At 46.2% G+C, this 14,509-nt stretch overlaps 1 protein-coding gene across 1 annotated transcript in view; it reads left to right on the forward strand.

The window, feature by feature from the left end:
* The first annotated feature begins 2,231 nt into the window (after window positions 1-2,231).
* The window catches only part of TFAP2D (transcription factor AP-2 delta), a 56,321-nt gene continuing 44,043 nt past the window's right edge, over window positions 2,232-14,509 (forward strand). Inside the window, exons 1-3 of the mRNA XM_007451918.1 lie at window positions 2,232-2,781; window positions 3,773-4,270; window positions 7,767-7,827. Coding sequence (XP_007451980.1) covers window positions 2,743-2,781; window positions 3,773-4,270; window positions 7,767-7,827 — 598 coding nt within the window. The 5' untranslated portion in view covers window positions 2,232-2,742. The remainder of the gene's footprint in view (window positions 2,782-3,772; window positions 4,271-7,766; window positions 7,828-14,509) is intronic.

A 14,509-nucleotide genomic window follows, 5' to 3' on the forward strand; every position in this document is an offset into this window, starting at 1 on the left:
AGTTTAGACGCTGGTGTGGGAAGCTGGGGCACTGGGATGGAAGAAGAGCTTTCCAAAGAAGCCATAGGCCCTGGCAAAGTAGACTCCTAAGCTAAAGGAGATGCTGTTTACCGTCCCCGCTTCATCTCCTTTAAATACAAGTTTTTTTTCTCATCCCTCGTGATCTGTACTTTCCTCTAATACCATGGCGTGGGGGGGGGGCGGTCAAGAAGCACAGTAAATGAAGCCTGGACGCCTTTTGTCTTGGTACCTAGAAGTCACTCAGGAAAACCGGGTGGGGTTAGGGAATGGAAGGGAGAGGTACGTTTGCCAGTTCTTCGGTGATGTCCAGAAGGGTTCAGACGGCCGGGACAAATGGAGGTCATTCTGTGGATGCACTCAGCTCCAGGCCAGAGCTCATTACCGGGAGTACCAGAAATGCGGGGGGCCGCATGTGGACCTTCGCCCCGACAGGGCCAAACGCAGAGGCCAAATGCGCTGGGACAGCAGTCAGAGCAGGCGGCCAAGATGTCCTGAGCCTCCTGGTCGTTCCCGAGGGAGAGGGTTTTGCGTCTGCTGCCTGGACCTAAGCCGGGCAAAGAAGGTCCCTTCGCCTTCAATGAAGATGTATCTGACAGTAGGGGAGTTGAGGGAGGGGTTTGCGGCTTGTCTGAGAAGGGGCCGTCCTTTCCCATTTGAGCTGGGATTTACTGGGAAACCAACAAGAGCCACCAGGAAAAGCGCGTCTGGCCATTCCCCAGATAACCTGCGGGCCCTGCACATTCTTCTGGGGGGAGGTTTGTACCTCCGCAGGGGCGGGCGTTCCTGGGGTAAGGTGTTGGGGGCAGGCCCTGGCTGCCACGGACACGTATTTTGTCTGTGGGTGGAATATAGAGGCCTCTCTCCGTCCTGGCAAACAAAAGATTCCACTGCAAGCATTTTGGGAGTCAGCCTCTCAGTGGCAATGGCCTTTATCTTACCCCTCCTACTTAAAGATCAAGTTGGTCATTCTTCCTTTTCATCTTCGTTGAGCTGACTTCATTAGACCAAAATATGGAATTTCAAGAAGTTGGGAGGGGGGCACTTGCGCACCCTGAAAAGGGGAGCAAGTGTTGGCAGCTGATCCTTGCGCAGGACTGAAGCATCACGGATCTCCATTTCAGACAGTGCATTTCAATTCTTGTCATGTGGCTTTGTCCATTTATATAAAGCAAAGAGTGCTGAGTGACAGCCCCAGTTAGCCTGCATGAGCAGATCCTAATAAACCCTCCCAAACCCCGACCTAAAAAAAAAGAAAAAGAAAAAAAAAAAGCCACATGCCTGCCTGTTTGCCTGCGGCTTATTATTAAGACACCTTCTCAGCTTAAACACTCAAAAGCTAACCAAATGAAATGGCAATTAAGACGAAATTACCCCTTCTATCTCTGAGATGAGTCTGGGGCCAGCCGATTCTTAGGAGGTAGGCAGGGCTGGTGAGCGGACTCAGCAGAGCCTCAGTATTGCGGGCCTGTAGCCACTGCTACCCGCTCTAGGTGCTAGACCACTTGATGCGGGAAGATGAATTTTGAATGAAGTAAAACTCAAATACTGTTTGGAAGTCGAGAAATCCACCGAGGAGACGGAGATAAGTGTGCACTGCCTCCTTCATGCCCTCTCTTTGTAAAATATTACTTTCAAACATTTAAGGGTTTTGGGGGATAATGGTATTCAAATACCTGGTGCCCCTGCTAAACGGTCCATACAACACAGCCCCCCGCCCCCCATTCAGCAGTCTTTTCGAAAAAGAAGTAGGAAAACACAAAAAGAGGGGGAAAATGGGTTGGGTTGAGGAGTGGAAGACAACGTTTCACCTAAATGTAGAATCTTGTCACAAGTCTTTATTCTCTTATATTTTTCTTAAAAATATTGCCAGTTACACTATTTCTTTATGATGGAAACTTGGGACTGTCCATCATGGTTATTTGTTTTAAAGCTGCTGAAAGTGTAAGCTACTGCCAGGTGTTGCCTTTCAAAAAAGGGAAAAGAACGCAAATTCATGTAAATATGGAAAGAGGAGTATTGTTCCCACTTGGGCAAAGGCAGATACCCCAAGTCTGGGTGAAATTGATTTGGGTACTTGTTAGAAAAAGCAGCTTTCAGCATCCAGGGAGTGGAACCAATAGGCATGAACACTTACTTGTGTAAAAGGAAGCTTTAATTAATATATATTTCTATCTCTAATATACACACATCGGGGCTAGATCTTTATCTTCACAATAAAATGTGTGCAAATGCTCTCTGCAGAGATGAGTCCCCACCTCAGTCGGTATAGAAAAGCATGATAAAGGTTGGAAAAAATGGATAAAAATGTTGAAAGAACCTCCAGTTCCTTATTAGGCGAAGATACAATATTTATTCCTTGTCTCCTGGGATAAATCTCTTCTGCCTATTGTCCGCCCAGTTCTCAGTGCTGATGCTTAATTTTCAAAACTTCTATATTACCAAGGGACCTACGACATCAGCCAAAGAAATACTCAGCAAGTACAAAATCTGTTCCAGGGAGCTGCTTTTGTGCAGAGGGAAAATTTTGTTCCTACAGGTTTTTAAGTGGGTACGAGGCAAGGAGCTATCTGATCTGGGCAAAGCCATTACAATTTAGATCTCTATCTATAGAACACTTTTTTTCCTTAAAAAAAAATTGGAAAATACAAGAAGTTTGGATTTTTTTCCCGATTCTTTTTTTGGAGGGGGAAATTGCATCGTAAGCTTTCGGAGAAACCCAACATGTCAACTACCTTTCCGGGACTAGTCCACGATGCCGAGGTATTATTACTTTTTTTTTTTTTTTTTGAGCGCGCGTGTGTGTGGCGGCGGCGGCGTGGCGGCGGCGGTGGCAGCTTCCCCTGTCTCTAATTTATATCGGACCGTTACGTTTAATTATAATCTGGCTTTCGGGGGAAGTTAAGGAAGGAAAAGGGAGAAAGTTCGTTATGACATCTGTCGCCAGGAAGGGCAACTCTCTGCCACGTTAAGAAACATTTGGCATAATGAGGGGAAAAACATAATCCTAATAATAAAGAAAGGGAGGAGGGGGTGAGAAAAGAGATAGAAATGGGAAAAAGATACTCAGAAAGGCAAAGAGATTGATGGGGTGGGGGGCGGTAGGTGGACAAGGGGGTGGGGAACACGCACCCCTTTTGGAATGGGCTTATTCTAGGAGACTAAAGCAGAAAGGGGGGAGTCGGATTCCCTGCCCCAAATGGTTAAGAAAATGAGCAAGTTGGGCGATTTGCACAGACTGGATTTTTTTTTAATATATAGATAAAAGATTTTGAGCAGCTGCGGCAGGACATCCCAGCGTGCACAGCCGCGGCATCTCGTCGTTGGCAGCGGGTAGGAGTGGCGAGGCTCTGCGCCTGTGGACGCTCTCGGTCTGCTGCCCGCAGCCCCGGAGTCAGTGGCAAATCTGGATCCCGGGGCCGGCTCCCTGTGCAAGTTGGGCAGGGGCTGTGTGCGTGTGTGTGTGTGTGCGCGCGCGCGCGCGCGTGTGTGTGTCACCCGCACCTATATAGGGTGGGGGATATTTTTCCGAGCTCTCGACTGTGAGGACGAGGCCGCCCACCCCCAGTCCGCCTGCTCGCACAGGCTCCCCGGCGAAGGCGCGCAGCCCGGCTGCGGCTCGGCACGAGCCCTGCGCGCTCGCGCCCCTCGGAGAGCCGGAGAAAAGCTCCCGGCTCCGGGACAGCCGCGCCTCGGTTGCAAAATGACAAACCTCAAGTTTTTCTGCTCTCCCTTTTCCCCCTCTTCCTTCCAGATACGTCACGACGGATCAAACAGCTACCGTTTGATGCAGCTTGGCTGTCTGGAATCCGTAGCCAACTCCACTGTCGCCTATTCGTCCTCTTCCCCTCTAACTTATTCCACCACCGGCACCGAGTTTGCGTCCCCCTACTTCTCCACTAACCACCAGTACACCCCGCTCCACCACCAGTCCTTCCATTACGAGTTTCAGCACAGCCACCCGGCCGTTACTCCCGACGCCTACTCTCTGAACTCGCTCCACCACTCGCAACAGTACTACCAGCAGATCCACCACGGGGAGCCCACCGACTTTATTAACCTGCACAATGCGCGGGCGCTCAAGTCGTCCTGCCTGGACGAGCAGAGGCGGGAGCTGGGCTGCCTCGATGCCTACCGCCGCCACGACCTGTCCCTCATGAGCCATGGCTCTCAGTATGGAATGCACCCAGATCAAAGACTCCTGCCAGGGCCCAGCCTGGGGCTGGCCGCCGCGGGAGCCGACGACTTGCAGGTAAATAAGCATGCGGCGAATTTGCGCCCTCCCCTCCTCTCCCTCCCCCTCCCGCGCCGTTAATAATCCGACTGTAAGCCGTCTCCCCGCGCCACCTCTCTCTCTCTCTCTCTCTCTCTCTCACACACACACACACACACACTCACTCACACACACTCACTCACACACACGCACACACACACACCACTTAGGGAAAGTTATCAAAACAATTAAAGGAGGCGTGTGCCACTCTGTCCCTCTCATTGGAGCAGGCGTTTCACCTGGATGCTCGGGAGTCCAGCTAGCTGCGGGCCCCCCACTTTCCGGCGTTCTGCACTGAGGTCTTTTGTGAATCCATATTTCTGTCCCTGAGGCATAGGGTGGGGGAGATCACGTAGGCTGGGGTTGAGCCAACTGGACTCAGAGTAAGACCCGATGAGTTGATGACCAATCGTACCCTCAGTCTCGGAGCTTTGCTGCGTCTACCCGCGTGTTCCAGGCATTCGTCCCAGCCTGAGCTTGTGGGGCGCATACTATGAATTGGGGGGGCTGGTTTGTTCTCAGAACATTTTGGGGACCCTGAGCGCCAGCGAAAATTTCACCAAATATCCTAGATCGTTGTGGATAGTAAAGAATCGCAAATGTAAGCCTCAAAAATATACCCCAGTGAAAGGCTCTGCACAATGCACTTGGCCGGAGTGTGGGCTTGAGCCTGATTCTCGCTGCCCGAGGAGCACCCAATCCCGTCACCTGGCTGAACGATTCACAACTTTGTTTTCACTCTCCAAGCCATTAATTTTTACAAAAGATGCAACTCCTTAGAAAGAAGGAAAGGAAACAAGGGAAGAGAGAGGGGGAGAGAAAATGAATAGGAAGGGAGGAAGAAAGGAGCAAAGGTAGGGAGGGAGTGAGGGAGAAAGTAATAAAGGGAGAAAGAGAGGAAGGAAGGTAAGAAGGAAGGAAGGAAGGAAGGAAGGAAGGAATTCAGATATGGTGAAGGCCATGACTCAATCAAATGATCTCTCCTACTTTCTCTCTTAATGTATTTTTGCACATTGTTTGCCAACAATAGAATATATGATTACGCAGACATACTGTCACAGCCACATTTCAAACAAATAAGTCCACACATGTCCCAAACAGAACCCAGAAGACACGAATTTGTGCATTCTTTTGGCTGAAAGTACAGCTCTGCCTGCGAGTCCACACGAAGGTGGCCACTTTCTCCAAGGTCCCCAAAATGAAAAGAGAGATACTGAAAGAGCACGAGTCGGAGACATAAGAGATTCCTCGTTGCGCACAGAAAATCTTTCCCCCTCACTTACCTCTGAGCAAGGGATTATTTAAAAATTAAAGTGAAAGCCCTTACAGTCCCAACAAAGAGCCCAAGCCACAAAATCTGTGCACGAGAAAAAAGGTTTGGCTCCATAAACCTTGCTTTCTACATTTACATTCACAAAATAATTTTATACGCTCAGGGCATTTTTACATTTTTCACAAGGATCTCCTTATGTCTCAAGAGGGAAAAAAATCTGCCATTCAATGCTTAGCTCAACTAAAACCTATTTACTCCTTTTAATAGCCACGTCTGCCGCTGATTTTTTTGTATCTGTACAAATTTTTTTCCTGTGCTAGGCACAAAGCCGGGCATTTTTCAAAAGAGGGGATTAGAACATTTGCAAGCACGAGACAAAGAGCGAATCCCGTGCAAAAGAACACCGTAGTTTATCCAATTTTCGACTTAGTGCCATTCAACTGGTCATTTATGCAATGTCATCCGACCAAACAACATGTTTTACTTATCAGGGGGAAAAGTTTGTTAAGTGAAGAGACAAAGATTCATTTCCTCTAAGAAAATAAACATCTTAACGGTGCGCCAGAGACAGGGAGGGAAAGTGATTCACTTCCTTGGAGAACTTCCGGCCTCTACCTTTTCCATTTCAGATATTTTGAAAATTTTACTTTCATCCTGTGTCTTTTAACATTCTTAACCTCCTTTTTGCCATTTTTTGCTCATAGTAAGGGAAAATTCATCATGAGAGAAACACTCCAAGACACTAGAAGAAATAGAGGAGAATGGTATATATTTATGTATCTATGTCTACAGAAGGATGTATATACATTTTTGTTATAGATATAGAAGCAAGTTGTAAGTCTGGCAAGTTATTTTCTTCCACTCCTCCTGGACTTAGTTGTCAGAATGAAAAAGAAAAAGAAAAAAAGTCATAGCTACTTTTAAAAAGAGAAATGGGGAGGGGATGTGTGGGAGAAACCCGTCTCTCTCCTTTTATTTCTTCCTTTTTAAAACATTCATCAGCATATGCCTCATTTCAAATGCAACAAATGTAAATATACTTTTCCCTGCACAGAATTTTAAGTGAAAGTCCAATGGTTTGGAGGGCGGTCTAAGTCTGCCTAACAGATGCAAACAGTCTTGTGGCTTCAGTTCCATCTTTGAGTCCCCTAAAAAGATTTGCTATGGCCAACAAAGGAAACTGTCACACCTTTTCCCATCACCGCTTTAATTTATGCTCAGTCTCCAACTTTTTTTTTTTCATATTGATTTGATAATCACTTTAAGGCAGAACAGTTAAAATAAGAAAGAACTCGTGAGTAGGTTGAAAAGGGGGGTCTTACAGGCCTGCCTCAATATGGTGAAAATGGGGAAGCGAAAGGGAGCCAGGGCTGTAAAGGTTGTTTTGTAAAGTGGGTTTTTATTATGCACCGACTCTCTCCGCATTTACTTAACTCTTCACGGGCTGTTGGGTAGGTTAACACCCTTCAAGGCCTCTTTCAAGTCCAATACCTCGTTTGTTTGTAAAGGAAAATGAGGCTTTAACACATTTCGACTCAGAAAAAAGAAAGAAGACAGAGAGAGAAATTTTTATTTTTCTTAATCAAAAATCAGCAGACCTTTTCCTCCTTCCCAGCTCAAATGATCCCTCAATCCATTAGGAGGCTGAAGATCTAGAGTGAGTGACACTGAAGGTGTTTCCTCCATAAGACACACTTTGGGTAGCATGATAGAATGCTCCTACATCTAGGGTAAAACAGAACCCTCATAAGATATCTTGAATCCTGCACTTGAAATAGCTCCTACGAGCTCCCAAGAAACCCACAGTGCCAGACTTGACACTTCTGGTGTAATTTGCTCCACGCAGAAAGTGCCGTGGAAACTGTCTATATATGTGCTATGTGCCTTGATGGAGACTCAAAGCGTTACTCATTCTCTTATGCCAAGATAAAAGGCACTCCTGTGCTTTGAAGTGTAATATTGTATGGTGCTGTAAAATGCATACCTTAAAATTTATACAACTTTTAGATTGTGGTTTTTCTGGCACTTTTTCCCCTTAAAATCGTGTGTGCTTCCAAACTTGCTTCAGCTCAATGGTTGCATTTAAATGTCTACTATGGGGTTACGGGGAGATGGGGTTTGGGGTGGGACAGGTTGAAAGACTTAACTAATGTAACTATTAGTATCTATATGAGTGATTTTCTTTCTTTTTCTTTTATTAAGGGCTCTGTGGAAGCCCAGTGTGGGCTCGTTCTCAATGGCCAAGGTGGAGTGATAAGAAGAGGTAAGTAACAACATATTAAAACTAAACATTCTTCTCTCATCTGTTACTTTGTCTTGAAAGTCCAGTGATGCTTTTAAACATCAGATCCCCATCTGATGATAAAGGAAACAATGACTCTTGGTCAATTACTCTTGTCCCACACAGGCATACCTACATTAAGAAGTTTCCCCTCTTCTACTGAGGCTTGAACCAGCCTGTGTCCAAAAGGCTGTGATAGAAGAGATTTGCTCTTCCTCAATGGAGCAGTGACAGAACCAAAGTTAAAAGCAAAAAAAAAAAAAAAAAAAAAAAAAGGAAAAAAATCCTTCACCTTTTCCTCCTTCCCAGCTCAAATGATCCCTCAATCCATTAGGAGGCTGAAGATCTAGAGTGAGTGACACTGAAGGTGTTTCCTCCATAAGACACACTTTGGGTAGCATGATAGAATGCTCCTACATCTAGGGTAAAACAGAACCCTCATAAGATATCTTGAATCCTGCACTTGAAATAGCTCCTACGAGCTCCCAAGAAACCCACAGTGCCAGACTTGACACTTCTGGTGTAATTTGCTCCACGCAGAAAGTGCCGTGGAAACTGTCTATATATGTGCTATGTGCCTTGATGGAGACTCAAAGCGTTACTCATTCTCTTATGCCAAGATAAAAGGCACTCCTGTGCTTTGAAGTGTAATATTGTATGGTGCTGTAAAATGCATACCTTAAAATTTATACAACTTTTAGATTGTGGTTTTTCTGGCACTTTTTCCCCTTAAAATCGTGTGTGCTTCCAAACTTGCTTCAGCTCAATGGTTGCATTTAAATGTCTACTATGGGGTTACGGGGAGATGGGGTTTGGGGTGGGACAGGTTGAAAGACTTAACTAATGTAACTATTAGTATCTATATGAGTGATTTTCTTTCTTTTTCTTTTATTAAGGGCTCTGTGGAAGCCCAGTGTGGGCTCGTTCTCAATGGCCAAGGTGGAGTGATAAGAAGAGGTAAGTAACAACATATTAAAACTAAACATTCTTCTCTCATCTGTTACTTTGTCTTGAAAGTCCAGTGATGCTTTTAAACATCAGATCCCCATCTGATGATAAAGGAAACAATGACTCTTGGTCAATTACTCTTGTCCCACACAGGCATACCTACATTAAGAAGTTTCCCCTCTTCTACTGAGGCTTGAACCAGCCTGTGTCCAAAAGGCTGTGATAGAAGAGATTTGCTCTTCCTCAATGGAGCAGTGACAGAACCAAAGTTAAAAAAAAAAAAAAAAAAAAAAAAAAAAAAGGGAAAAAATCCTTCTCACACTCCCTTTTCCCATCACCACATCCTCGAGCAGAATTTCTGGTCTCTTTTAGCCCTAAATGTGCCAGCCACAGCCTGGGTGTTTGAGGTAATGGTGTTAGCTTGAGGCTTTGAAAGGTTAAATTCATTGGGCTTCAGGGAAGGCTAATGAAACACCAATATTGTAGCTGCCCTCATTTTTCTAAGTGTCCAGAACATTTCTTTCTTTAAGGGAGGGTGAGAGGAGGAGGTGGTGTTAACTGTACCGGATAAAGCTTTCTTGTTCCCATCTGTTGAGGGAAACATCTGAATCCAGAGTTACCCATGGAATTGGAAGGTGGGGGGTAGGCAAGAGTGGAGAGCTGTTGATTTTGGCTCAGACACTGATGGGAGCTGCATCTCAAATATTCCATTTTGACAAAAGGTTTTGAACTATGACATTTTAAGGGCCTCAAGGCAGTGCCAATTTTGCTGGCTTCCCCACTTCACTGTACCCAGAGCCTCTGAAGCTTATTTTCCTAGCAAGCTGAGTAACCCGAGGAGCACACAAGGCAAGGCGGACCAGCTGTTATCCCAACTTCATACGAATTAATAAGATGTGGCCTATTCACTAGGACTAATTCCAGCTCCAGGGCCGCAGTTGTCTCTAGTAACTGAACCACTAAAAACGGAGTCATTTCTGATGGCACCAAATAAATGTCCTTCAGTCCCTATCCACCCCTTTCAAAGCTTGTTAAAAGACTCCAGTGTTTTTCCAAAGAAAAAAATGCATCTATAGGAAGCAATGGATTATTTCATGTTTAAACTGCAGGTTTTACAACCCAATGTCCAATGTGAAACTCCATTTAAATTGAGGTGGGAAGAAAACAATTTTCCTTTGGGAAATGACTATTGTCAGAGTGGATATTTGGAACTTCCATTAAATGGAAAATGGCTATTTAAATCTGTTGTTTCACCCCATGGCGATTTGAAAATTATTATTTTTTAAACTACTACTGTTGCTCCACAGAGATTTTTAAAAATGAGCCGTATTAAGCTTGTCAGCCAGGCCAATACTCAGCCATTTTGAAATGACATGCAATAGGCCCAGACTAGTGAAAATGGAAATAAAATATACATATTATTGGAGAGAGGGATTAAAATACACAATGAAAGAGGGACCAGGTGACGTGCTGATCCGGGTCCGTTGGGGTGTTCACACTAAAGGTGAGGCCAAGTACTCAGGGCGCACGGAGATGTCGGTGGTGCTGAAGGACAGCGCCACTAATTAGAGCCCGGAGCTGTCTCCTCCCAGAGCCCGGCTCGCGCTACTGCGTTTTTGCGTTCAGTTCCGCACTTGCTCCAACATCACCTTCTCAAATGCTTGGCAATTACATCCGATCATACAATAGCTGGCAGGGGGTGAGAATTATGAGGCCGAGGCGGAGAGCTGGAAGGGAGGCGGCTGTGCAATCAGTTGAATTTTCGTTAAGAGATTTAGGGGATAGCCCTCACCACCCGCCCAAGAAAGGCCAAAGCTCTCCAGTCACTACAAGATGGAAACTGCGTTCCTGTCCTCTCAGGGCCATGGAAATGGTCTTCCTTAGGTAACGTTTGATTGCTCTTGTAGAATTCGGTGTCATTCACCTAAAAATAGTAGCCGAATTTATTTTAAACCAAACATTGATCTTTTAGAAGAACGGCGTGGCTCCAAGGAGAGAGGGGAGGTAACTTGGGGTTTACGTCTGTATTGTTTGACTAAAACCTAATCCTTCCCCCCTCCATGCAAAGGCATTCAGAATTTAGCTGCTGAGTTTATTCCATTTCCACGTGTCTTAGAGAAAGGCCAATTAATTTAGTTGAGCCTGGGAGACCAGGGTGTGTGTCTCTGTGTGTCTGTTTACTCTGAAAGGATCAATGTTCACGACAATTTGCAAATGGATAGCAAGGAAGTCTTGCTTTAAAAGGTGATGTTTGTCCTGCCGCCTGCCCAGCTCTTTCATCTCAGGACTCCCCGTTTTTGAAGAAACGCTAAGGAAGTCCCTTCTCTCTATTGTCACTGGTAGCACACAGGATTCTAACATCAATAGCTCGAGTCATCTTTGTTCATCAAAAATCGGAAGGGCTTTAACTCAAGCGCTCTGCTATGTCGCCATATTGTGCAATAGCTCAGATGGAAAAGTCTGTTTCTCTTCTAATCCATGCTTTACAGGTGACTCACCATATGAAACATGATTTCTTGAAAAGCAAAACTTTTTGCCATTTTCCCTCTCCTGCTGAGCTCTCGGATGAACTTACATTTCTAATGATTTCCAGAATTTACTGTGGGAGGAAAAAAATAGATTTCACTTCTCAAGACCCCTGGATGCTCTTTTAGAAAAAAAAGACAGTGCCCTAAATGCCCTACACAAATTCACCAGGGAGAGGCTGTCCTATTTGCAGTGTGGTATGTGTGCTTGTGGGGGGGGGGGGGTGTCTCAGTTCTTTAAATTTGGCCACTTCTGTTTGCAAAGTACAAAATACCATTTCCCTGACTCACTCTGGTAAGTGGCAGTTACACTGTTTTTGCCTATAATGAAGCCCTATAGCCAAAGAACGCGGAAGAGGGGCAGCGGCGAGGTAATTACCACCTAGATAAAATATTTGCCACCGCGTCGGAGGTGCAGCTCCCCGAGCGCTCACTCTCGGTTAATGGTGTGCGCGATTTTGCCCGCAGCTCCGCCACTCCAACCATCAGAACCAATAATCTTTACTTTACCCTGTGCTCGCGTATCGATAGCTTCTCTCGCCTCCGGCACTGGCTTTGATATGTTAATATTTCTGAGTAGCAAATTCTGCAGAGATCATATTAATGTTGTACGTACAGAGTGGAGCTTTGCCTTCGTTGAATATTCAGATACTGGGTTTCAAAAGGCATCTCTTGAAGAAATGAGGCTTCTATTTACAGGAGTCGTCTGTGTTTTTAATCATTAAAAAAAAGAAGAAGAAAAAAAGGAAGGAAAACCCACTCTTCTTTACCCTTGAATCTTCCAAGGCTCCCTTATGGCCCCTTCCCCTTTGTCAGGTGCTCATCCCTTTCATTTCTCGCTCTGAGAATTTAATAGTAGGAGAACAATGTTGATGACGACGATGATGATGATGATGAAACTAATAATGAGAGGATCCAGATTGGAAATGCAGGAGTAGGGGTTCAGTTGGCCCATGGCTTTCAGAAGAGGATGGAGATGAGAAGACCCAGCTTTTTCATATTTGGGTGGAAAGTGACATTTTGGCCCTGGTCTTTTTTGTGTGAAATCGGGATGGCAAACTCAAAAAAAAAAAAAAAAAAAAAAAAGGAAGAAAAAAAAAGAAAAAAGTGAAGAGGGGAAGCGCCCTTGTTTCGCTTTGTGATCACTCTGCCTTGCAGCCCCAGGCTAATTTCAGAAGCTTAAATACCGCCATAGCCTCTGGGCCACGCGGAGAGGGAGCGGGCCCGGCCACGGGCAGGAAGGAGCGCTTACTGGATTGCCCGTGGCTACACAAAATACAAACTACTTTGAATCAAAACATTTTGGGGGAATTAATATGATCTGAACTCTGCACGTTTTAAGAGAGCTGGAGTGCGTCAGATCGCTTAGAGGTGACTGGCACGCCAGCGGAGGCATTTACGCTGCGGTGCAAACACTGTCAGATCTGATTTAATTTCAAAAAAAATGCTTCCGTGAAAGGGGTCTTACCATCAGTCGCCCAGTCTGCCATTAACCGGGTGGATGGACCCGACCACTCTTCCCGTCTGCAGCCTTCACGGCTGCCCACAGGCGGCTTGAGCAGAAGGATGAGATTTCCTTTGTTTTTTCGGGTTTCGCGAGGGCCATGGGCTTTGGAACTGCAGTTAGAGAGAGACTTTGACTCTTTCAGCAGCTCCTGGAAGGAGTAAGATTAAAGGGGTGGGGGGTTGAGAAGCCCTGTTCCTCTTCTTTTGTCCGAGCCCCTGGAATCTCTGTTTACTCAAATCACCAAAACTCATCCCTGTGGCTCATCCACTGTGAAAATATTGTCAGAAATACACCTGGGGCTTCACCTGCCGTCTTAGTGTCCAAACACAGATGCTGCAGATGCAGAATTCAGTCTCCTTTATATGAAGTATAAAATTCATGTACCAAAGGATCTAGAGGCATGGTTTGTTGGAAATCTACTTTAGGGGGAGGAGGAGCTACTTTTCCATAGCCTACTGATGTCTCTCTAATTTCTTTATTGCTTTGGACATCACCAAAAGCCAAAGCACTCTCAGCACACACGTTACACACCGACCACTACCTTAAACCAGTAGGTCTCTCCGTGCAGACCTCCCTTTCTTTTGTTCTGCGTGGAATCTCGACCTGGATAAGAGCATTCAGACTTGGTAACCCAGTAATACCTGTAACGACATATCCTTCCCCCAAACAGGGCAACTAGCTGCGGATACGGCATCCGAGGCCTATTTGATTGCAGTTAGGCCCCTTATCCCTTTACTGTTTGATTACAATTAACATCTGCTTTGCGTGGAGGGAGGGGATTACGTGGGGCGAGGGGGGGTGGTAATTGGGACTGAGAAGGGCGAGAGGCTAGAGAGAAAGCAGCCGAGAATGCTCCGACCCTACCCCGTTTACACGCGCACCTCACAGAAATGCAGCCGCAGAACAGAGACAGGAAACTCCTGTAATCGCTTACACATTTTTTAATGTGTCAGAAAAAAAACGAGAGATCACTGGAGATGAAGAAGGGGAGAAAAAAAAAAATCCCTGCCATTTGTATTTCTTTCATTTGAATTGTAAACATCTGTTTGGCTGTAAGGCGAACAGAGCATTTATTTTGCTCTCCAGATTTGGTCTAATGATGTCAACACCGAGGCGGCGGCGAGTGGGGCGGCGCTGCGGCTTTGGAGAGGCTGCGCGCACTGGCCCGCGCCCGGAAGCCCGCCGGGAAGTATTGATCGCACCTGCGTAGCGCGCGGGGCCTCTAGCCGTCCTCAGCTCTGCGCCGAGGCGGCAAGGCACCCGGAGGGGAAGAGTAGCTTAGAGGCAGCTTTAGGGGTTCCAGGGGAGCCGCAGTTCCTGGGAGAGGGCCCGGATTCTTTCCTCTGCCCTAATTGCCTGGAAGGAGAACAGGAAAAGCGGCCCCAGGCATAGGCGCCTGGCTTTCCGATTCCGTAGCTGCGTAAAAAGTGGGCGGGTCTTGTCGCGCTCTGCAGCTTGCGCCCAGCGCCGCGGCGGTTGCTGAACACAATGGTAAGGTTGAGTGGTCTTAACTCGGGTTAAGGAGCACGCGTGCGTCCGTTTTCGGTTGTACCTCCTCACAATAAATAAGGGAAATAAATGGAGCAGGTGTGAGCATCCCCATTTTTGAGATGGGCAGACTGAGGCCCAGAATTACCCGCCTAAGGTCGCATGGGTCACTAGTTGGCCAACCTTTTACCTCTTT

Source organism: Lipotes vexillifer, unplaced genomic scaffold (assembly GCF_000442215.2).
Source record: "Lipotes vexillifer unplaced genomic scaffold, Lipotes_vexillifer_v1.1 scaffold147, whole genome shotgun sequence".
Classification (NCBI taxonomy): Eukaryota; Metazoa; Chordata; class Mammalia; order Artiodactyla; family Lipotidae; genus Lipotes; species Lipotes vexillifer.